We start from the raw sequence: 23,975 nt of genomic DNA, 5'->3' as shown, positions 1-23,975 counted from the left end.
GGGTATGTTGAAAGAGATCCGGATGCCAAACACGGGAGGGAGACCACTCTGCGTATCTACGTAAGGGGAACAGTATTCAGAAATATATGGCCATGTTGAAAATACTCGAGATGGAGTTACGAGATAGCCGTGATAGATAAGGCTTACCAATTTGAGTGGGGTGTATCCGTATGCCCCCAGTGTTAGACAGGAAAAACGTCCGTTTTAGTCGGGATCCGTATCCTAGTAGGGGGGGAAAGGAAAAAGGAACCAGAAGGAGGGCGTCAGGGACAAATACTAATAGAGTTTAAAGTCACTGTTGGTATTGGGAACTGGCGCGCGAGGCGAACAGGCTTACCGGTCTACTGCGGCTCAATGGAGATTACGCGTCACTCTCGGCTGCCTCGAGGAGGAAGCCGAACTTCCTGTTGATGCGGTAATCATAGCAACAGGAGGTCACGGGGTAATAGTCAGTGAAAAAAGACTGGGAAACTCCCTCGTTGTCAGGGTAACATGTGGCAACAAATGTCGGAGGGACTGGTTGATCCAAGGTCTAAATTACGTTGGTAATAGACATTTTTGAGAGTGATCAGGGGACGCATGACCATATGGAATTATATGGTGAGTGGTGCGGGACGGCCAGGGGAATTAATTAAACTGGCGGGAGTGAGTATAAGACAGTTACGGCATATTAGAGGGAAGGAGCATGCATGTGTAACGTCTGGTATAGGATAGATGACTCGAGAGTCACAATCAAAAGTTTCACTGCGAACCTATCATATGATGGTTAAGGCAGTATCAATAGTACAAGGGTTATCAAAAATAACAGCAAATATACATCCGAAAAAGAATTGTTATACGATGTTAGTTACAGAAGATAAAGCAGGTGGATTAAAACCATATACATCGGAGATCAAGGAGTATCGGTATACACAAGATATTTACAACGTGGACTGCGTACCTATCACACGATGGTAAAGGCAGTATCAGTTTGAGAAGTACAGTGTAGCTACCAAATGTACTCAAAAATTGTTCCGCGGTAATCAGGGTAAAGTGGCAAGCTGAGAGAAAGAGCTATCATGCTCATTCAAACCAGATTGAATTGAGTTAAAAAAGAACATCCATTTGAGTTTTCTGATGTTTAATATGGATGAAATGTTCCCACCCCTGGGACCTAAGGTGGCTTTTTCAATCACAATCCATTTCAGGCTCTCGGGTGGATGTGCAGCTAATCTGAAATGATCTACAAGGGGAGCTCCTACCACTTTGCATCTTATTCTGCTCATATGTTGTAGGATGCGCTGTTTGATCTTCTGTTGGGTTTGGCCAATATAGATCAGATTGCATGGGCAAATAATGGCATATATTACCCCTGAAGTGTTGCAGTTCGTTAGAGTTTTTAGTTGGATCTTATTCTGTTTGTGTTGAAACTCCTTGGTCTGTATCGTGCTGATGCAAGCTTTGCATTGGCCGCATTTGAAGTGGCCTATCACTGGTAGAAGATTCCAAAGTGTCCTCACGGTCGGTTCTGCCCTGGCAGGTAGCAGGGAACGTACCACATAGTCTCTTACACTCTTCGATTTTTTGAAAGCATGGAGAGGGTTGACAGGTTGTTCAATGTCATCTGCAATCAGTTGCCAATGGTGATTCACAATTTTCTTAATTTGGTTGCTTTTGGTGGTGAAAGTGGTAACGCACACAATGCGATCAGTTGGATTGGTGGAAGAGTCCTTTCCTTTCAGAAGTTCCTCTCTGTGATAAAACCAGGCTCTTTTACGGGCCTTAGTGACCAGCCTTTTGGGGTAACCACGTGCCTTTAGGCGGTCCGATAGATCTTCAGATTGTTGGAAGTAGTGCTCCTTAGTGGAACAGTTCCTACGGATGTGTAGGAACTGTCCAAATGGCAGGTTGTCCTTCAATGCACGGGGGTGATGACTACTGTATTGGAGTAGAGAGTTCCTCTCAGATGGTTTTCTGTAGAGGGTGGTTAGAAGTTGGCCCTGGTGGTGATAGATGGTAATATCAAGGAAGTCAATGTTTTGGTTGTCAGATTTAACAGTGAATTGTAGGTGGGGCGATTGTTGGTTCAGCCAGCCGTGAAACTCCGTGAATGTGGTCGAATCGCCATTCCAAACTATAAGGATATCGTCTATGTATCGAACCCACATCTTCAGATGGTCTTGGAAAGGGTTTCGAACATTCAATACATTGTTGTCTTCGAATGCTGCCATATATAGGATGGCTACATCCGGGGCAAAGGGAGCCCCCATTGCCACGCCTTGGATTTGTAAGAAGAACTCATTTTTGAATGTGAAGAAATTCTTAGTCATGGCAATTCGCAGTAATGATGTGATGAATTCCGTTGGAACCTGCATGGGCGCCGGTCGTGAGTCTAAATACCTGGTAATGACTGCTAGTGCTTCTTCTTGCGGGATGCAAGTATACAAGGATACCACGTCACAGGTGGCCAGCATTTGTGTCGATTGGTTGAATGGTGAATTTTCTACCAAGTTGATAGTTTGGAGAGTATCCCTCAAGTATGTTTGTGTTGCCTCTGCCAAAGGTTTTAGGAAAAAATCAATATAGCGTCCAAGTGGTTCTAAGATAGAACCACATCCTGACACAATAGGACGTCCAGGAGGGTCAGTCATGTCCTTATGAATTTTGGGCAGTGTATAAATGGTTGCCAAGCGAGGATGTTGCTGATTGAGAAATTCAAATTCGGTTTTAGAGAGGAAACCTTGGCACATGGTGACAACAAAATGACAAGATCTTAATAATATCGAAAACATTATTTGAGAAGCTGAATGAGAAGATGGTGTCACCAAGAAAGGTAGAAAATAATGAGAAAAGTATGTCAACATCTTGAAGGAGGCCTACAAGGCCCACAAGGAAATCATTGGCAAAACATGTTCTTTGACATCAAGGGTGTCAAACAGAATCACTCTGAAAGGTAGGTGGGAGTCATCCTTTGTCCGCTAATCCGTAGTGAATAGGATATTATCGTGTTCTTTGGTAATGAAAAGAGGTTGCAGATAAAATAGAATGAGCTTATAGGGAATGTGCTGTCTGCATGTAGCGTTAAAGTTAAAAACATGCTGTTCATGTTACAGGACTTTGCATGCTTGCAGGGCTTCTATTCATTGTTACTGAGGTGGAGGGGCTGAAGAGTTTGGAGATCATGAGGTGGGAGATGGGCCCGGCCGCTGTGAGAAGTGGTAATATGGCTAATTAGGAGGTAGGAGTATGTCTCATAGTTGTATGTGAGAATAAAAAACTAATATCGTCTGATATAAATTTGTGCCCTAACCATTGTTTATAACAAGTGTAACTAACAGTGCATAACCCTCAGTGGGTGACTCCTGAAAATAGTGTTCGAATCTAATTTCAAATCCTTAAAAAGACGTATGGTCTTTGAATACTTATCTGTATCCAGTTTAGTCTTCGACTTCAGAAGACAAGGACTGTCTAGAAAGATCCCAAAACTCTAACAGCAATACCGTTGCTGCAGCTACTATATAATCTTTCAACTTCCTAGTTAGGACTTCTACTCCAGGAGTTTAAGATGTCCGCCACCACTGCAAGTCTCACGAAAGTCCGGCGGCACAAGTGGACGTGAAGACTCCTTGGCTCTAATCTTGTGTCTCATAAAGCACAATCAACAGAGATGCAAAGCCTTTTTTCAGGCAGCACCGACAATCTGGGCACAACTCTAGCCTTTTCTGCTTCTGAAGTTTGGAAGCCACCACTATTGCAAGTCTTGTTAAAGTTCTGTGGCTCCACGAAACATGTAGTCATCCGTGGTTTTATGTGAATGTCTCAGACAGTGTGTGAGTCGGAGATGCAAACCCTCTATCTAGGCAGTGGCTACACTCTGTGCACACGGCCAGCCTCTCTGCTTCTCAAAGCCCAACATTTAATAAGGTTAGAGTACTGTGCTACACATAGGACCAGCGTGAAGAGTTAAGGGTGGGCCACAGTTCATGATATTTACTGTACCAAGAGGCTTTCCATAGGGGTGGAATTGCTAATGCACTCTCAGTTCTGGGTACATCAGAAATTACGTCTTTGCAACATGGCATTAATCATCTGGACCATGAACAATTACTGTTTTTTGCTACCAGACAAAAATGCCTGGTTTTGGTTTGTTCGCACAGCTTGTAAGGATAATTTCAGAGCTTCGTGCTTTTTTCAGCATATCATTCATTGCCAGGTTGATGAAAGGTAAATTCTCTTCCAAGAGAGGATTCAGGAAAGGGATCAGTATGCATGTGAGTGTTGTCACTGAGTTGTGTGTCTCTACTCAATGCCATCATTAGTCTCTATTGACCAAGATATCCGGGGAGGGTTTTTGTCTGAGGAGTGTAGGTGATGATTCGTGATTGGGACCTGCTCAAGCCTCCTTTTTATTGACAAGAGAGAAGAGGTTTCAAGATCACAATTGCATAAGTAATCTCAGTACACCACTACTCTTGAATTAGGCACACAATATTGCATATTTCAAATGTCACTAAATTAAAATAGATAGTTAAAATACAAATACGGAGTTGAGGGCCTGATTCACAAAGGTAACTTACACTTTTGAGCAAGTTGACTCTTTTGAGAAAGTGTGCTACGTTTTGGTATTCACAAACTGCACTTTTGTAGTAGGCTCAGCACTACGCAAGGCCAACCACTGCTAATGCAATCCGTTCCATAGCAAATAATGTAGGTAGGGACTTAAAATAAACCCCCATAGGAAATAATATTAAAATAAATTACATTATTTAAAATTGTTAAAAATAAGAGCAGATTACGGACTTAGGGCTCGTCGATGCGTGGCGCTACCATAATCCACGGGTCCGTGACTATACCTTCTACTCGCACTCCCACCGAACGTACTCGCGTATCGATCACTTCTTCACTTCTCTAGACCTGGCACGGGACACGCTGAAAGTCGCCATATCGGATATCTCGCTATCGGACCACGCGCATGTGGAACTGCTGCTGCAGGATCCACTAGCGCACGCCCCCCGGGAGCGACGATGGACTCTCCCACCGAGCATCCTTCGAGACCCGGAGGACGTTGCCAGCATCCGGGAAGCCATAGACTCGTACTTCGTTATCAATATTATCTCGGAAACGCCATTCCCGGTGGTGTGGGACGCCTTCAAGGCCACCATACGGGGTCACATCACCTCCCTGGCGATAGCGAGAAGACGGGCGGCCTATAAACTGGAGGCTGACCTAGCGGGCGAGATCAAACAGGCGGAAGCGCAGGACAGAGACCGGCCTTCGCTGGCGTCCAGGAGGAAGTTGGCGAACCTCAGGGGACAACTTCGCCTCCTACGCACCAACAAGGCAGAGCATTCCCTTTTAGCACTGAAACAAAAATACTACAAAGGGGGGGACAAGGTGGGACGACTGCTGGCAGGACGGCTGAGGGCGAGAGCAGCTAGAGCCCATATCGCTAATTTACAACATCAGGATGGTACTCGTGCCGTCACTGAGCGAGCCAAACAGGATGCCTTTGTGGCCTACTATACTTCCCTATACGCGGAGGAACCTACATCAGTGGAGGCGCGGGCGGCTGTCCTCGCTGACTTCGAGGGGACTCCACTATCACCGATCTGTGCAGCAGAGCTGGAAGAGCCCATACTGGAAGACGAGATCTCTGCGGCTCTTAACCACTTGGATGCTAAGGTACATCTCGTTCTTCCCATTCATTTCCATTGAAAATGAATGGGCACTCCATGACGAGTTACCCTTGTCATTAGCAGCGAAGTGGTTAAAGATCTCCCCACGGGGAAAACCCCGGGGCCCGATGGCTTACCGCTGACCTTCTACCGAATCTTTCAGACCCAGCTTCGCCCTCAGTTGCTGAGGCTGTTTCATTCCTTCTCGGGCACGGCTGGTCCGTCCCCTGACATGGGGATGGCGGAGATCGCATTGATACCAAAACCAGGGAAGGATCCGGCGCTATGTGCCTCCTACCGTCCCATCGCCCTCCTGAACACCGACCTGAAGATCTATACCAAGATTCTGGCTAAGCGGCTAGATCCATACATGCCAGGGTTGGTGAACCCGGATCAGGTGGGGTTCATCCGAGACCGGCAAGGGGCCGACAACGTGCGCAGACTGGCCCACCTGGTGGGCAAAGTGCGGCATTGGGACATCCCGGCTTGCCTTCTCTCGCTTGACGCAGAGAAGGCCTTCGACCGGGTGGACTGGGCCTTCCTGAAGGAGGTCCTCCAGAAACTAGGCCTGGGCCCCAGAATGATAGCGAGCATCATGGCCCCATACCTAGGACCGCAGGCCAGGATCAGGGTAAATGGCCAGTTAACGCCACCGCTGGCGATACATCGAGGCACGAGGCAGGGGTGCCCACTTTCGCCGCTCCTGTTCGCCCTTGCAGTGGAACCCCTTGCGGCGCTGATAAGGCGCGACCCCAGAATACGTGGAATAGCCCATGGGGGAGGGACAACAAGGTGGCGCTATTCGCGGACGACCTGATCCTCTCCCTCACGCACCCTCGCGAATCCCTACCAGCGGTCCACGAGGTACTCTGTCTATACGAACGGGCGTCGGGTCTCAAAATAAATCATACTAAATCTTGGGCACTCAACCTCACTGTGCCTGCGGAGGACGTCCTCTCCCTGAAGAAGGCTGTGCCCTACCAATGGGCGGAGAACCACATCAGATACTTGGGCCTTGCCCTTACCCCCCACTTAGACTCCTGGTCCTCGGTGAACTGGACGGAGTGTCGCAAAGCGGTGCTGGAGGACCTTCGGAAATGGAAACCCCTGATGATATCCTGGCTGGGACGCCTTAACGCGGTAAAAATGTCGATCCTCCCTAGAATTCTCTACGTATTCCAATGTCTGCCCACCCCTATACCGCTCCACTGCATTCGGAGCCTCCAGCGCGAGATCACGTCCTTTATCTGGGGCGGGAAGCGCCCCCGGTTCTTGCAGAAGGTACTCATGGAACCGAGGGACAGAGGTGGCCTGGCATGTCCCAACTTGGTGCACTATTACTGGGCAGCGCGCCTCCGTTTCGTGGTGGAATGGGGCTCACGCGAAAGCGATAAGCACTGGTTCCACATGGACCGAGCGGTCACAGGACGTACCATATGGGACCTACCCTGGCTCCCGCGGGCGGCACGCTCCAGAAGTGCATACCTTGCAGTCCCCACAAAAACAGTGCTGGACATCTGGGATAGCATAGCCGTGTCCAGGGGTCTAACCACGTTCCCGTCCCCGCACACCCCGATAGCGGGTAATCCGCAGTTCCCCCCGGCTCATCGGACTCGGGCGTTTGACAAATGGACTCAAGGGGACTGCAGAGTAGTCGGAGACCTTTTCCTTGAGGGCTTACCCAAAACTTGGAAGGACTGCAGGGAGGAATTTAGGGTACCGATTCAGGCTGGCTTGCAGCACGCTCAGCTACGCCACTGGACTGCACGTGACGACATGTACCAAGCGGCCACCCGGGCATACACGCCCTTCGAGAAGTTGGCACGCTCCCTCGGGGGCCTGAAGAGGCTGATCTCGCAAATATATTGCATACTGCAGCACCCTGCGTCGACGCCTGCGCACCCCTATCAGAGGCAATGGCAATTAGCGTCGGACACGGACATTGACCTCTCCCAATGGAACAGACTGTGGCGGGATATACCCATGGTGTACCGCAGCGTCCCACAGAGGGAAAACGCCTACAAACTGCTCATGCAATGGTACTACACCCCTCTGCGCCTTAGCAAGATGTTCCCCAACGCCTCGCCGACGTGCTGGAGATGTGACTTTGCGACTGGTGACTTTGTGCATATATGGTGGACGTGTCCAACCCTGACTGTTTTCTGGAAGGAGGTGCTTAGCCATATCAAAGGGGTGCTGGGGTTCCCTTTGCCTGAGGAAGTGAGCATGATCCTACTCGGCATACGCCCTGCCGCGATCAAGGCACTCACCCGCAGCGACTGGATCCTTACACTCCAAATGCTGGGTACAGCTAAACAACTCATCGCCTTATACTGGAAGCGAGCAGAGGCGCCGCCCATGGCTTCCTGGTTTGTGCGCCTTTGGCAGGTCCTGGCGATGGAGCTACTCACTTTTGTAAAATAGGGGCCCCTGCAATAAAGGATGAACCCTAGCAAGGTATACTATATTTTTGTAAGGAAAGAACTGTACACACCGGGTTACGTGTAATTATTCAACAGAGTAACTTAGACGTTGTTACGAGATAAAAACTTTCCCACCAAGTATCATTGAGTGTTAAATATTTTTATTTGTATTTTATAATTCTCTCTTTTTTTGAGGTGTGGATATGATATATATACTTTTTTTTTAAACACTCTTATTTTCTTTTTTACTTTTTATATGCCTATTTCAGTCATTTTTATACACAAAATTTTTACAAATAACACAAAACGTTGCCTAATTTATAAAATATCTACACAGTTAGACACTTCAATTCTTTAACACAGAATGTATTCCTTTCCTACACAGTTAGACACTTCAATTCTTTAACACAGAATGTATTCCTTTCCGACGCGTTTCGGCCATTCGCCTTCCTCAGGAATTCTGTGATCTCCTTTGTAACATCAACAGTGGCATTCTAGGTTTGATTCAAAGACTCAAGTCTGCGTGGTTATGGTGTCTCTGTCTGATGTTTGCGCCCCCATGGAGTACTTTCTGTTTGATCGCTATCGCGATCTGCAATCTCTGATGTGGATGGAGATAACCTCTGAAGCGCTGAACTCTCGCAATTAGCTCAAGCAGGGTGATGATGCCTGTTTAGCAGCTTGGTGGCCTCAACGTTTTGTTAGCGTCGAAGTGAGCCTCATTAATTCCGATCCTTCTACTTGAAACGGTAGCGATATCTGTTTAGCAGCTTGGTGGCCTCAACGTTTTGTTAGCGTCGATGCGAGCCTCATTAATTCCGATCCTTCTACTTGAAACGGTAGCGATATCTGAGTTATTAAACTTCAGCTTCCTATGTTGTATGTCCCACGAGGGTATATCATCACTGCGGGACTTTAGACTTTAGAGGCGATCTGCTGATAAACCGCTTCATCTATGAGCTGGTGCTCTTATTTATTGTCTGGTGACGCCGTAGTGCTGCCGCTCATCGCGTTGTATCCGTCACCAGACAATAAATAAGAGCACCAGCTCATAGATGAAGCGGTTTATCAGCAGATCGCCTCTAAAGTCTAAAGTCCCGCAGTGATGATATACCCTCGTGGGACATACAACATAGGAAGCTGAAGTTTAATAACTCAGATATCGCTACCGTTTCAAGTAGAAGGATCGGAATTAATGAGGCTCGCATCGACGCTAACAAAACGTTGAGGCCACCAAGCTGCTAAACAGATATCGCTACCGTTTCAAGTAGAAGGATCGGAATTAATGATGCTCACTTCGACGCTAACAAAACGTTGAGGCCACCAAGCTGCTAAACAGGCATCATCACCCTGCTTGAGCTAATTGCGAGAGTTCAGCGCGTCAGAGGTTATCTCCATCCACATCAGAGATTGCAGATCGCGATAGCGATCAAACAGAAAGTACTCCATGGGGGCGCAAACATCAGACAGAGACACCATAACCACGCAGACTTGAGTCTTTGAATCAACCCTGGAATGCCACTGTTGATGTTACAAAGGAGATCACAGAATTCCTGAGGAAGGCGAATGGCCGAAACGCGTCGGAAAGGAATACATTCTGTGTTAAAGAATTGAAGTGTCTAACTGTGTAGGAAAGGAATACATTCTGTGTTAAAGAATTGAAGTGTCTAACTGTGTAGATGTTTTATAAATTAGGCAACGTTTTGTGTTATTTGTAAACATTTTGTGTATAAAAATGACTGAAATAGGCATATAAAAAGTAAAAAAGAAAATAAGAGTGTTTCAAAAAAAAGTATATATATCATATCCACACCTCAAAAAAAGAGAGAATTATAAAATACAAATAAAAATATTTAACACTCAATGATAGATGGAGCTACTCACGGTACGGCTACAGGTGCGGGACACACGCTTCAAGGCGGTCTGGGAGCCCTTGGTGCGACACCTCTGCTCAATAGAGTATGCGCGACATATGCCCACTAGACTCCGCGCTCTGCACCTTTTCGAGGACGCAATCGTCCCTACGGACCCGGCCAGGCTGCACCCTTGACCACCATACACATCGCAGATGCTGCTGCTAACACGCATTCCCCCCTACAAGCTGCCCTCCGCCATGCTGCCCGTACCCACCATCCTATCTCCCTCTATCTGCCTACTCTTAGGCTCCTCTGTCTCTCCTACTTCCTTTTCTCCTACTTGCCACTCTGGCCCTTGTCTCCCTACGAGACAGTTGCGCCCTGTTGGGCAGTTAGCGACAGTTGGGCTAGTTGCCCTCCACATACCCTACTTGCAAAAGCGGATATACTCTCGCATACGACAAGCCCCTAAGCAATGCACCCCTAAGCCACGCGGCCGGCCCTCCAGAGAGGGTTGTAGGCAAGGCGCTGTGTTAAAGCTCCTTTCCCGACCACATTGGCACTGAACCACGAGAGATATCCCATACGCGGCCGGCCTCGGCATGAGGTTGTAGGCTTAACGCTGTGTTCAAAATAAAACAGATTTGAATCAAAATTGTTAAAAATATAAATAAATAAAAATTAATGTTGAAAATGTATAAAAATAGTACATATGTAATATTTATTCATAACATATTTAACATAATACCTAAAATAAGTACATATGTCTAATGTAAGTTTACAATATTTAATAAACTATTCAAAATAAGCTATTAAATATGTATAACTAAATAATACATATGTACTATTTTGATAATTTTTTTAACAATAATGTATATTTATTTAAAGTTTTAACTATTTTAAATAATTTTTATTTTAGGTCCCTACCTCCATTATTTTCTAAGGAAGGGTGGTGCAGTACTAGTGGTTGGCCTTGTGTAATTGTGGACATATTCAAAAAGTTACTACAAAAGTGTAAACGTACTCAAAAGCGCAGTGTACTATACTAATAAAACATGCTTACAGTGCTCAGTTATTACTATTTCTATGGCCCTTATTGGCAGCCTAGTATCCTTAAAATAAATACGAGGGGGCTGCAGCAGTTGGAGCTGTACACAAGGGATTAGGCATATTTTTTAAGAGCACGTGGCATTGTACACTAGACTTTAACTCACAGCAGAGATCGCAAAACAGGATTTTCAAATAAAAAAACAAGAGGAACCTACAAAATGAGACTGGCTTTTTTAACAGTCACCTATAGGTGTGTCAGCTATGCATGTTGCCACTGCTATTCAAAATCAAAGAGGGTAAGGGCTGGTAAGCAGGTGGAAGTTTATAATTCAACATCTGTAAGAGTATGTGAGAGGGACAGAAATCTAGAATTTGGGGAGCAGCGGAATTGAAGGGTTCAATTGGAGATTTTTTCCTCAGTGTGGGTAAGCTACAAGGGTAGGCGGAGGAAGGGGCAGACAGAAGTGGAGGTCTCAGGAAAAAAAAAAAAAAGTAGTTCAGGAAATTTGAGAATGGAGACCCTGAGAAGAAGGTGCAGTATTTGGCAGGAGGAACACCAGATAGATTAGAGGTCTTGAAACTGCAAAACTTAAAAAAACAAAACACAATACACTGTTCTATCATCAATTTGAATTTTGGTCCTGGTAAAAGACATTCGAATAAGGAAGCTACATATATGCACAGCATTAACAAATCGGCTGATCTAAAGAAATTATTTACCATATTTTTCATTAGCGTTTACTGAAGTCAGTTTAATGTACAGGACCCACATTATAAATAGGTGAATATAAACGGTCTAATTAAAAAAATACTCTATGCAGGAATCAGATATACCATTTTCACATTTTTAATGGTTACATTTCCTACTAAACGTGGTTCGATGTGCTTCCCTTCTAATGTATTAACAGTTACTATGTTTGAGGAGTACACAATTGCTAACCATGTCACTTAAAAGATCAAAGGGCTAAAACACACAGTAAAAGCTACGCATTTCAAGTCATTAAAACCCAAGATGTCTTTTAGCGCTATTCGCCTTCAAATTACATTACATTAGGCTACTTCGCTTTTAATAGGATGGCGACAATTACAATATTTGTCATTACCTGTGTGCGATCTCTAACAGAGGCTTCCAGTGTCACCCTTTTCTCAAATTCATCCAAAAGTGTGTCTTTTTTATGCAAGTATATCCTTTGAAGAGCTTTATATTTGCTGGCTAACTTCCGGTTTTCTATCAGGTCTACATCCAGCACTGACTGCAAAGAGAATAGAGCATGATTACAAAATATAAAATGTAACCTGCGGACCATCCCCTTTTAATTAGGGGATATACATTGTGCTTCTTTAGTTTACAAATCTTACGAGCTCAAAAAAATTAATGGATTTTTAACATGCTGCTGTACAAAAATGAGCCCTTGTTACATTTTCAACACTGTTTTATTATAAAGATTTTGAAAAGACCCTATAGTGTAGTGTGTTTTGAATTTGTAATCTACTGGAACAACTTTATAGATATTTGTAACAAAAGAATTCAAGATGCAGTAACTATCTCAATCCAATGTACTAGCGATGCCTGGTTAGGAACGCCATGATTGAAGGAATTAACCACTTACTGAAATACAATCCAGGACATGTGTCTCCAAGTAGCTCGTGAGCTACTAGTACCAATGCAGCTACCTGTGAGTAGCTCTCCTGTGTTCAGCCCAGCCTAATAATATAGAGGCTATATATATGCTCAAATTTAAAAGCATGTTATCAAGATGAAAATGTGTCTATTTTCAGAAGTCATAAGCTGATGTTTGGCAAAAACTAGTTGCATTATAAAATGTTTTTAAACTATTATTGGGTTGGGGAGGTTTATTACTCACATTACCTTATTGCCAGGGGGATTGCAGCTATGGCTTTTATGTATTACCCACGTACAGTAATTTCAAATTCTCAGAGGATTTTTTTCACATTATTAAAGAAAACCCTGCCTCATGCACTGATGTGATCACTGCTGACAATCTTGGATGGGGTGGTCACTATTGCATCACTAATATTAGTAACGCAGGATGATTTCCATTAAACATAAGTAGCTCCCATCACAGAAAAGGTTGGCGACCCCTGATCCAGAACAACATATTGCAGGGGTCATATGATGACCCTGTTTTCTTCCGTGCGCCAGCCCAGAAGGAGTCTGTGCATTTCTTTTTCGAATCTTCAGCGCATACATTAACTCTGAAAAAAAAACTCCGAATTAGTGCAAAAGACAAATTCTGCCCTGTGTTGTCGAACTATGCTTTGTATTGTGAGTTGTATGGTGAGACTGAAGACGCAAAAAAGAAATTGTATTTGCATGTATATACCGCATACTACCCCTGACGAGACGTTGAAGCGCTTGAAACACGCAGACCGCTCTCAGCGCTGGTACACCACTGAAAAAAATATGGCCTGTGAAGTGAGTCAGCATGGTAAAACCCAGGAACTGCTGGACCTGAGACCAGCCTGCCATAAATAACGGGAACTGGAAGATTACAACATCCTTTCCCATAGGTGACACATAATTGGGTTGTATAAGCGTTTGGGTGCAAATCCCATAAAATATACCTGCCTTATAAGGGAAGATACTCTTCCAGGGCCAGTGGAGAAAATCATACAGTCAGACGGGAGTAGCACACAGAGAGTGATGGAGGGACTGGGCCAAGGATTTCACCTCCTCCAACCGCGTCCAACCCCCATCAATTTATTGACTTTCCAGACAAATACATCTTCTAATCCGAGAAACTGGGATCATCCTCTTATTGCCACAATCTCCCACCTGAATCCAGTGTTACAATGAGGCTGATAAAAGAGGGCCAGAGAGGCACCCATGATTGCATATGTAATGGGTAAAGCAGGCAGCTAATGCTGTCCTAAGGTGCTGAAATGGACGTGGCTAGCAGGTAGGCGCTTCAGACTGCGTAGGGAGCATATTCCATCCCATTCGAAAATTAAACTAGAAAGAAGGTCTCATGAACAACAGGCTGTTGTTTTTTAGGTGCATGAGTCTATATAGTCTTTGGTGGAGATTCCTATAATGAGCTAAAGCCAGGCCCTGAGAGCAAGGTTGGTTTATATGCCCCCATAAGTGGCAATACTCACAAAAGGCTGGTGAGTCATTTTACTGTAAAACATTTAATTTGCCCTGTCGAGCCAGAGAATACTGCTCTAAAGAGGAGGGAGAGGGTTGTTGGGAAGAGGTAGACAGAAGACAGTTTTCTGACTCCCTCAGACTGACCATACCCAAAATAACCACAAATCCGTCTGCATGAGGCAACAGTACTTTCAGTACTTGAAACACAATAGCGATCGGAGCATCCACCACGTAAACTAATGCCAGAGGAGCAATTAGAATACCCTTGAACCAGTTTCAATCTTTCTGAATGGGGCAGGGTAGCTGGCTTGATTGAGTGTGATCATTTCTGAAATTTTTATCAATTTCTGCGGCAATCATGGTTCACAAGACCATTAATATACCAATGTTCATTACTGCTTCTCCACAGACATTCTTGTTGGCACTCATCAATATGCCGTCAGAATGATCTGTTTGTGTCCACAATTGCATCGCAGGGCAGATTTCACCCAACATAGGGATGGTACTACAACAAGTTGGCCTTCAGTACCATCAGAGAAGTCTGGATTTAAACAGGTGTCATTGTTTACATGGCATACGTAGGTCAATTATATGTTGGCTATATATAATCCAGCATGTGATGCCTTTAGGATAATGAGATGATGAAAGTCATAGAGAATGTAGGGTGGAAATGGAGATAAGAGATGCTAGGTCATCTTCACACTCAGGTTCTGGGAGGAGCATTGTAAGAATATTGAAGGGGTATAAAATCTCTTCACAGTCATATCTTGATGGAGAGACAACTTTTTTGCCTTCACATTGAATTTGCTACTAATGACCTTATAACCCAAGGTGGCTTCTATCAGATAAAGCCCTTCAGGTCCCTGAAAAGGAAAATATGGACTTTGGCTTTGGATCCCAGTAGGATAAAAATCATTAAGCAATTAACTGAGTCACTTTTTGGTGTCTGGCTAACATGGACCCATCAATGGGATAATAGAAAATATGAATGATGGCCATCACAAACTATCTGTTATCTCCCAAGGGCCATTAGCTGAACCTCATACTGCCTCAGCAAGCTACAACAGACCCACATCTGACCCTCAAATATCCTAAGTCAGGCCACAAACACCCAGTGCCAGCCCTATTAATCCAACCCTAAGCTTCAGCTACCCTCAGAAATTCTCTGCTACTGGTTAGAGACCTTCACGCAATCCCCATGAAGCAACAATCAACCTTCCTCAACTGACCTTTACACCCACTCGGACAGACTCAGTCTGACAGTGTTTGTAGATAGATGACCCCCCTATACTTCGTAGACCCCATATACTTATCTTATGACTTCTCAAAGAAACCCTTGACCTGCCACAGTCCATCATATGTTGTGTCCTACCAGGCGCTTCAGCCCCCCCCCCCCCGTCGTGTGTGGGCTGGAGACCATCTAATTGCAGCCGCACCACAGTACTTAACAGGTCTTTACAAAGTCCATTTACTTGTAAATTAGGCGTTTGTTGTGTTTTCACCCCTTTCAGTCACTCTGTCTATGGTTGGAAGAATTAGCACCCCCCGCAATATTGTTCAGCCCCCCCGAAATTTGGCTCCAGTTGCCTGCCTGTGTCCTACTATGCCCCGAAACACAGACCACTAACATGAGGATCTACAATCGGGAAAAGAATGTCCCTGAAACACTTTCTCCCAGTTCATAGAGGGCATGTGGGCACTTTTACCATCTGGGCTGCCATGGTGTACCTGGCTCGCCTGGTCAGGAAGAAAAGCCATTGGGAATGGTGTTGGAAGGGTTTCGCTTTACAAAAGCTGATAGGAACGTGTCAGTCTTGTGAAAATCCATTTATAGATTCATCTATAGGCCCTGTAATCTAAAGCGACTGAGAGGGCAGTGGCATGCAAACATCAAATTGTCCACTTCAGGTTTTCCAGCAGTTTACCCAACCTTACCGGAACATTCAGAAAGGTTACCTTATGCCAAAAGAAAAAGCAGAGCAGGATATGTAATAAAAAAACTGTTAACATCTGTTTCCAGCTTTTGGAATATAAAACAACACAAAAAAAACTCTCAAATGTACTTTCAAAAATAAATGTGATGGATTTAGCATGAACAATAAATGTGTGTGAAAAGCGCAAACCGTGGTGACTCTTCCAGAATAGGTGTGCTGTGGTGCGGCCAGGTAGTACTGATTCTCAGACTGTGCTTGCCACACGCCTAGGACGCGCAGCCTCCAATGCCAAGGCCCATAATCGCCAAGGAGCAGAAAATTGACAGCTGTCAGCTCAGTCAACATACATGATCTCTGGATATGGTACCTTTGCGCGCGCTCCACCTGCTCTCCCGCTTTTGGGTGGGAGCGAATGTATTAAGAAAGAACATTAAAGGTTCCATAAAAGAGTAGGAGGCAGAAAATGGAAAACTAACCGCGCTCACGAAAATCGGCAAATAAATTACAAAAACTGTCCATTTTGCTTGCCCCTTTTAATCTTACTGTGGCATTCAAACTATTGAACATGTAACTGAATATCTCAACTGTACCTGAAGAAATAATGGAGCGTGTCTCTGCAGTAAAACAGAACGGCACTAAACTGATGAGTTTAACCCAGCAGAAAGCGCGGCTGTAAACATGACAAATGCCTGCTATTGATTTCAGGTTTAATTACTCTGTGCAGCACTGACAAAGCCCATCAGACGTTGTTGTGAAGTGTAAATGGAACAAACTACACTCCACTGCCCATAGGAAACTGATGGTGTCTGCAGTTTGCATTGTTTACTTTACCCTCGGTAAACTTCAGCCTTGATCAAATTAACAAGAGCTACTAACCTCCAGCAAACTACAAGGCCCTGTGGTTTTACAGCAAGAGACTTAAAATATAGTCCAGCATCACTTCCTGACAACAAATGATTTCGCAATGGCCTGTGCGTCAAGTGACAGCTGACGCCAGCTCCGTCCGACGCGCTGCGCGTGCCTGCCTCACCAGAAGCTTTCTTTATTGATTGCCAGTCTTGTATCGTCCAAGGTGAGAGCGAGGCTCTGTGACTGAATAAAGCAATTACTTACCGTGAATCTTCATTACTCTGAACAATCTTTCTGATACAAGTACTTTCTACTTCGACGTGTCTCATCTACCTCCAGGCACCACATTCCACGCATAAAGTTAAGGTAGTGAAATGACCAGTAAGTAATTGCGTCACTACCTCATCAACTTACTTTGAAGCAGTGTCGTTTTAAAGGCAGGGGCAAAGTGGGCTCTAGCCCCAATCTTTCAGGGGGAGAAGGGCGGGGGGCTTTATAGAGTCAGCTCTGTTCTTCAGAGACCCTTCTCCTGATGACCTTGAGTAATTCTTAAACAAATTATTTTAAATACCGTTTCCTTTTATTTATTTTTATTGTGGATGATATGTGAGAGTCTATTAGGGACATTTTGAAGAGAAACGATGTGTTTTTGTTTCATGCAACAACTGTAAAACATTATTTTAGCTCAAAACAGGACCTCACATTTGAGAAATGGGAGGGCTTCACAGAAATCATTTGCATTAATATCAGTGAGCTGCTGCTGAGTTAAATATTGGAAACACAAGTCACTATCTCTGAATATTAGATGTAAACATATTTAAAATGTGGAGGAGTGTGCCTGTGCATTGTCAGTGACCTGGCTAAAGAGGGCATGCAAAAGCTGAAATTGGATCTTACATTCAAAGCTGTTTGGAACAGAGGCTCCCAAAATCTGTTTGACCTAGGGCCCCCAAAATCTTTACAATGTCCCTGCTTTGAAGATACAGCAGAGTGTTTATTGCAACCCAATTCCCAGAAAATAGAGACCACTCATGAGTAATGCTGTAATCTTATATTTAATAAAGCGTTTTCAATAGAACAAACGAAACAGGAGAACAGGTTTTAATTTTGGAAACAGTGGCTGCTAAACTTTAGAACCAAACTCAATAGACTATGAGTGTCCCACATCCAGTCTATAGTGTGAGGCAAATGTAGAAGGAGTTGTTCATGTAGATGCACTGAAAATATCTATAATAGATGTTCCACATACTTCAGTCCATGAGCATGCCATTGGTAACTAGTCATAATATCGGAAGAAAAAATATCGAATGGACAAAATATCGAGGTTTTTAATATCGAGTGGACAGGATATCGACTTGTAAAAATATAGTGGTAAAAAATATCAACATGCGGGTATGAAATATCGATTGTGATAATATCGAAGTTAGTAATATCGATTGTCAAAATATCGCTGTTAATAATATAGATTTTTTTAGTGTTTTGTATGTTAGTATTTGTGTTAAAAGTATGTCTATGTTTTGGAATGTGTGTTTGAATTTTTTTAAGTAATGAATTTTATGTTAATTAATTTTTGCGTAATTTAATTTCATAGCGGGTTGTGGGTTTATAGGGGAGTAGGGTGGGAAGTAATTTAATTATAAAATGTTTTTTAAGAATGATTTAGAATTAATTAATTATATGTTAATTGCTTTTTGCGTAATTTATTTCTGTTGCGGGTTGTGGGTTTATAGGGGAATAGGGAAGTAATTTAACTGAAATTATTTAATTAATTATTTTATTTAATTAATACTTTAGTTTTTAATAATTTATATTGTTAATTCATTATAAATGTATTCATAACTATTAATCATTAAATGGTAATTATGTTAATTGTGTTAATTTATTTTGATTGATTGGTAATTAATTAGATAATAATTATAAATAATGTGTGAATATGTTAATTGTGTACTTTTTTATGAGCGGGTTGAGGGTTGATAGGGGGGTAGGGTGGGAAGTAATTCAATGTTAATGTCATCTTTTTTCTTTTTTTATATAATATTTATTAAAAGTTATTTTATAATGTTAATTGTGTGAATTCATTTTGATTTGATGGTTTTTAATTTTATTGTTAATTGTTATTAGTTAGTTAATTAATTGTTAATTATAAATGTAAATGTATTAATATTTTATAATATTGTAGGCGGCGTTTATAGGAGAAAATGATGGGAGGTAAATGCATTTTGAAAAATTCCCACCCACTATCCAACACTTTCCCTACTGTTGCACTCGCTGGAGTGGGAATAGTAATTTTTACCCACCCGCTATCCAACACTTTCCCTACTGTTGCACTCGCTGGAGTGGATATAGTAATTTTTACCCACCCGCTATCCAACACTTTCCCGACTGTGGCATTCCCTGGAGTGGGAATAGTAATTTTATCTATTTTAATGTTTTAACTTATAATGTATAATTTATTTTTATATTTATTTCGTAGGCTTATTTATATATATATATATGTAAATATATTTAAAATTATGTTTTAAATATTTTATAATTAAAAATATTGATTATTCTTTAATATTATTAAGTTAATATATATTTATTTATTATTTATTGATTTTTATCTTTTTTAAGAATGTTTTACTTAATTATATTTATTATTTCATTAATTTTATATTACTTTTAAGACATTTAAAAAAGTTGATATTTTAGCAAACTATATTATTAACAAAGATATTAAGGATTCTGTATTTTTTACTTACCTGTTTGTAGATTGGAAGTCGATATTCTGTCACTCGATATTTTCACCTCGATATTGTGGTAGCTCGATATTCTTCTCCTCGATATTCTGTCCGTGATCCCATGCCATTACCTGTGTGAATCTACTCTATACCTCATACCAGGGTAATTCTTTGAGGAACAAAAGCTATACGAATCAAGGATCTGCTCCACCTATTTAAGGTTGCAGTAGAATTTCTAAGACCCTTATCTAAAAACTCCAAAATTTGCAAAATGATTCTCACTCGGCCTGTATTTTTGTGATGTAGTTAAATATATGTTAACAGGTCTCAATACATCAAACACATGAATAGATTCCTCCTCAAGTGTAGATAGGTGTGGAAAACAGCAAGGAAGTGTAACCTGCTGTTAATAGAAGGTACAAAGGACATTAGGAGAGAAATCTGGTCCCAACTTGAGAACTAATCTATCTGGGAAAACTCTTAAATAAGGGACTTCTATTGATAAAGAACCTAGTTCTAATAATCTTTGAACTGATATTAAGTCCGCTATAAGAAGAACTTCACCAAAAAACGTTTAATGTCTACCTCAGAAAGGAGTACCAAAGGATGGACCATATTCAAAGAAAAGTCCTTAAGTAATCTATTGCCCAACAAATCCATCTTAGCAATGTTTCCCGAAGGGGCTCTAATTGTTTTAAATACACTCTTAGGGGTCCATTAGGATGTGGGGCAGATTGCCACCGCCCGCCACCTATTCCCCCCCACTATATTAGTATGGCGGGGATACAGCGGCGGAGGGGAAGACCGTCCACCGCTTTTCCACCCGGTCGAAAAAGAGTTTAATATGGTGGTGGTGTCTGCTAGACATCGCCATCCATATCAGGATGTAGGCGGAAGGCAGACTTTCCATGGCGGCGTTGCCGCTACGGAAAGGCATGTAGATTTTGAAGTTGGGGGCCCGTTGCGGACCCCCAGGATGTTGGGGGGGTTCATGGGGGGTACCTATGGTACTCCCTTGCATGTGCATGCACAACGTGGCAGGCTCTATGGTGACAATGCATGCTCTCTCCTGTGTTGTTTGTCCCTTGTTGGTCTTTCTTGCTCATCTTTTATTGCTTCTGCTGATGCTCTTCATTTTGCTGCCTTGTTCAACATATCTCATCTTGCCTGGGGTCAAACTCCTCTAGACTCCAGCCAGGACCAAGAAACTGCTGCGGTCATAATAAGGTGTGACTGCATATTTCAATCCCAACATGTGGAGTTGGCTTTTAATGTCAAGGAAGGAACTCCTCTGTCCCTGTACTGTATTTGTGTAGCTAGGGAATTTGACCTTCCTTTCTTCAATAATGTATCAGTCCATAATTCTAGAGATCTCCAGAATATGGTCTCTATCTCAGAAATTAGTTAACCATGCCATCATGGGTCTCCGTGGCATCTCAGGCACTGAACATTGGCTCAGCACTATGTGGAAGTGGCACCAGTCATGACTGTGTTTGCAGCCATAAATCAAGGAAGATGTCCACACTCAGGTCTTCTAAATTTTCAGGAAGTGCAATGACTCTGATATTATTGCACCAATAGTGCCCTTCAGCATTCTCTTCTCTCTTCAGTGGAAGGTTTAAGTTTTCCTTTAGTTCTAGCATTTGCATTTTTTTGTTTGTCTTTAATTGTGTGTCTCGGTGTGCCGAGTTAGATTTGGTCTTCTTTACTCTGTTCATTGGTTTTCTGTAATCACGCTCAACAACCCAACATCCACCTGTAGAACTGCATTGAAATTCCCTATGCATTTATCCAGGGCTGTAACCATGTTCTCAGTGGTTCATCTATGTATGTTCTTGCCACTCTCTGCTGAGTCATTACATGCCACCAACTGTTTGATGACTTTTTGTCTCTTCATAGTAGAAACGGGTTGGCAAACCCAACAGGTGAGTCCTGTGTATTGAACCCTTAATTCTAATCTGGAGGGCAGTCAAGGTATGTGAGGCTACCTGTTCAGTTGCCACATGCTCAATTTTAGTGTTAACTTTATTGGGTAGATCTGGAAGGGGGCCAATGCAGTTCAGCTGCTTCTTTCTGTCCCATTATAGTCAACAATGCGGGCAGAGTATGTGAACAGGTGGGATGGGGAGATCACCGCACGAGAACAGGAGGGATGGAGCATCAGGGAGATGAGCAGCCAATATCAGTTTTAGGCCACTCAAAGGGTGCTTCAAGTCCAGTGCTTTATACCCATCCAGGCTCCTCAAAGCAGAAAATCAGACTGTTCTCACTCAGGCTGGGGTACCAGCTCCAATTAGTGACAGTTTGTGGGAGAGCCGAAACTGCCTACTCTGCCTCACTACTCTCCTAGCGGCAGCACCATCTACTCTTTCCAGCTGTTGTCGTAGTCAAGTCAAATCCAGTGAGTTTTGCTCATGGTTTCATTTTACGCAATTTTAGGGTCCTTTTCAGTGATGAGCTAGACAGCTCTCCCCCACACCCCGGGAAACCAACTCCAAACAGTGACAATGCCTAGGACAGCCAACAATGCCCAACCCAGTTCTGCTCTGCACCATATTAGGTGAAGTTGCCAGGCCCAGTATCAGTTGCAGAATTTTTTGCCAATGGTTTGGTTGGCATTTGAGCTTGAGAAGTGTGTGTTTTACTCCATTGTCAGATTGGCCATACCCCCAAGGGGCTATACCTCTGTCCAACAATTCTCTACTTCACCTATTCCACTGACACCTGCAAAAGGACTTATCATGTGTCTCTAGATCTGGAGCCACTCCCTTGTGGTCACCTTTTTCTGTTGCCTCAACATGAAAGGAGTTGCTGTATCCCGACAGCTCTCAGTTCTGGTAGACAAATGTGCTTCTGTTGAGTATGAAATCGGCCACCAAGAAATTCCAGCTTATGCCTGGAAACTAGACAGGAAGTTTTGCGGTTGATCAGAAGTCCACGAAGAGTTAACATCTAGCATACTAAGTCTGTGTGTTCTTGAAATTTGACCATTGAATGAATCATCAAGTCTTTGAGGTAGAGATGAATCAAAATCCCTTATTTGTGCAGTACAACTTGAGGGGCTAGAACCTTTGGCAACACTCTCAGTGATGAAGTTAGGCAAAAGGGGGAGCTCACAATTGCCAGTCATTCCTCACCATGCAAAATCTGAGAAATATCTGAGGACACATCAACGCAAAGGTGTGGAAGTAAGCATCCTGACAGTCCAATAATGTAATTCATTCCCAAGCTAAAATTAGTTTTGATATAAACTTTCTTCAGAAAATAAAAGTTTCTTTAGGTTTTATTAGCCTGACGTTTCCTGATGCATTTGAAACCAAGATAGTAATGGAGTAGAAACGGTTTATTTTTTTTTGTTGGCTTGGAACAGCAGAAATTGCTTTTTTATGTTTGCAGCTCTGCAATTTCTTTCCACCTTGTTTCTCACTTGCAATGACCCAGTGCAAAGTTCATGTGAATAGGGCAAGAGACTGGAGAGACGGGTTTACTATTTGCAGGACCCAACCGTCTGTATCTCTTACTTTCAATGTTTTATAAAAGTTTGAAATAAATGCTCCTACTGGGATGTTGGCATAGTCAGGAATTTTTTCGGTCTAGGAAGAGATGGTGGAGGATGAGTGTTTTTGCGTGAAAAGGGGAATAATTTAATCTGTTTGTCTGAAAACTGAACATTCTTCTGTGTTTTTTTTTGGGAGAGACGACAAGAGGGGGAGGGGACTTTACCTGAGGTTTAAACAATTGTATGGGGCATCGAGCAGGTACAATGGACACCATAGAAAAACCTGAACATTTCAGGAAACCACATGCAACATCAGACAAAAACTTTGCCAGTACCTCCCTACAAGAGAAGAGCAGTCCAAACCTTCTTCTAAGGTGGTACCTAGGGACTGAAAGTCTTTCATCAGTTATTATGACACATATTCTGCGTATGCGGCAACATCCATTGTCAGATTTAGTCTTGAGAAGTATTTCTTCAAAAATGATTCCACCTTGCGTTTTATTCAGTATGACACAGGGACATCTTCTGTCATGACAGCTGATTGACCAGCCACATTAGAAATCCTTACATCTATTTTCAAACTTGAAGGTAATTCTACTTCCATTTTTGCCAAACGGTAAAGGTGAGTCACAAAGAAATTGGACGATCTCATTATGGGGATTTTTCCAATATCTTGGTAGTAGGTCCTTAATTTCTTTATTTACTGCAAAGCAAGGGGGGGGATGGAAATGTAATTCTATAAACATCCTCGAAGCAATACTAGGCTGTTCTTCCTCCACAGTAACCTGAAGGTTCCCTGACAAGTACGTAAACAGTGCAGCCAAGTCAGCTTTTTCACCAAACTTGCCCCTAGGAACAGCCTCTGGCATCTGACCTTC

General features: G+C 43.0%; 1 protein-coding gene across 3 annotated transcripts in view; it reads right to left on the bottom strand.

Annotated features, from left to right (window-relative positions):
- The window catches only part of CCDC178 (coiled-coil domain containing 178), a 1,259,352-nt gene that overhangs the window by 306,152 nt on the left and 929,225 nt on the right, over nucleotides 1–23,975 (bottom strand). For all 3 annotated transcript variants that reach the window (XM_078685673.1, XM_078685671.1, XM_078685672.1), the window contains exon 19: nucleotides 12,087–12,236. In XM_078685673.1, the coding sequence (XP_078541799.1) occupies nucleotides 12,087–12,236 (150 nt within the window). The remainder of the gene's footprint in view (nucleotides 1–12,086; nucleotides 12,237–23,975) is intronic.

The sequence above is a fragment of the Lissotriton helveticus genome, chromosome 4_1 (assembly GCF_964261635.1).
Source record: "Lissotriton helveticus chromosome 4_1, aLisHel1.1, whole genome shotgun sequence".
NCBI classification, from domain to species: domain Eukaryota; kingdom Metazoa; phylum Chordata; class Amphibia; order Caudata; family Salamandridae; genus Lissotriton; species Lissotriton helveticus.
This window is presented reverse-complemented; position numbering and strand designations above follow the sequence as displayed.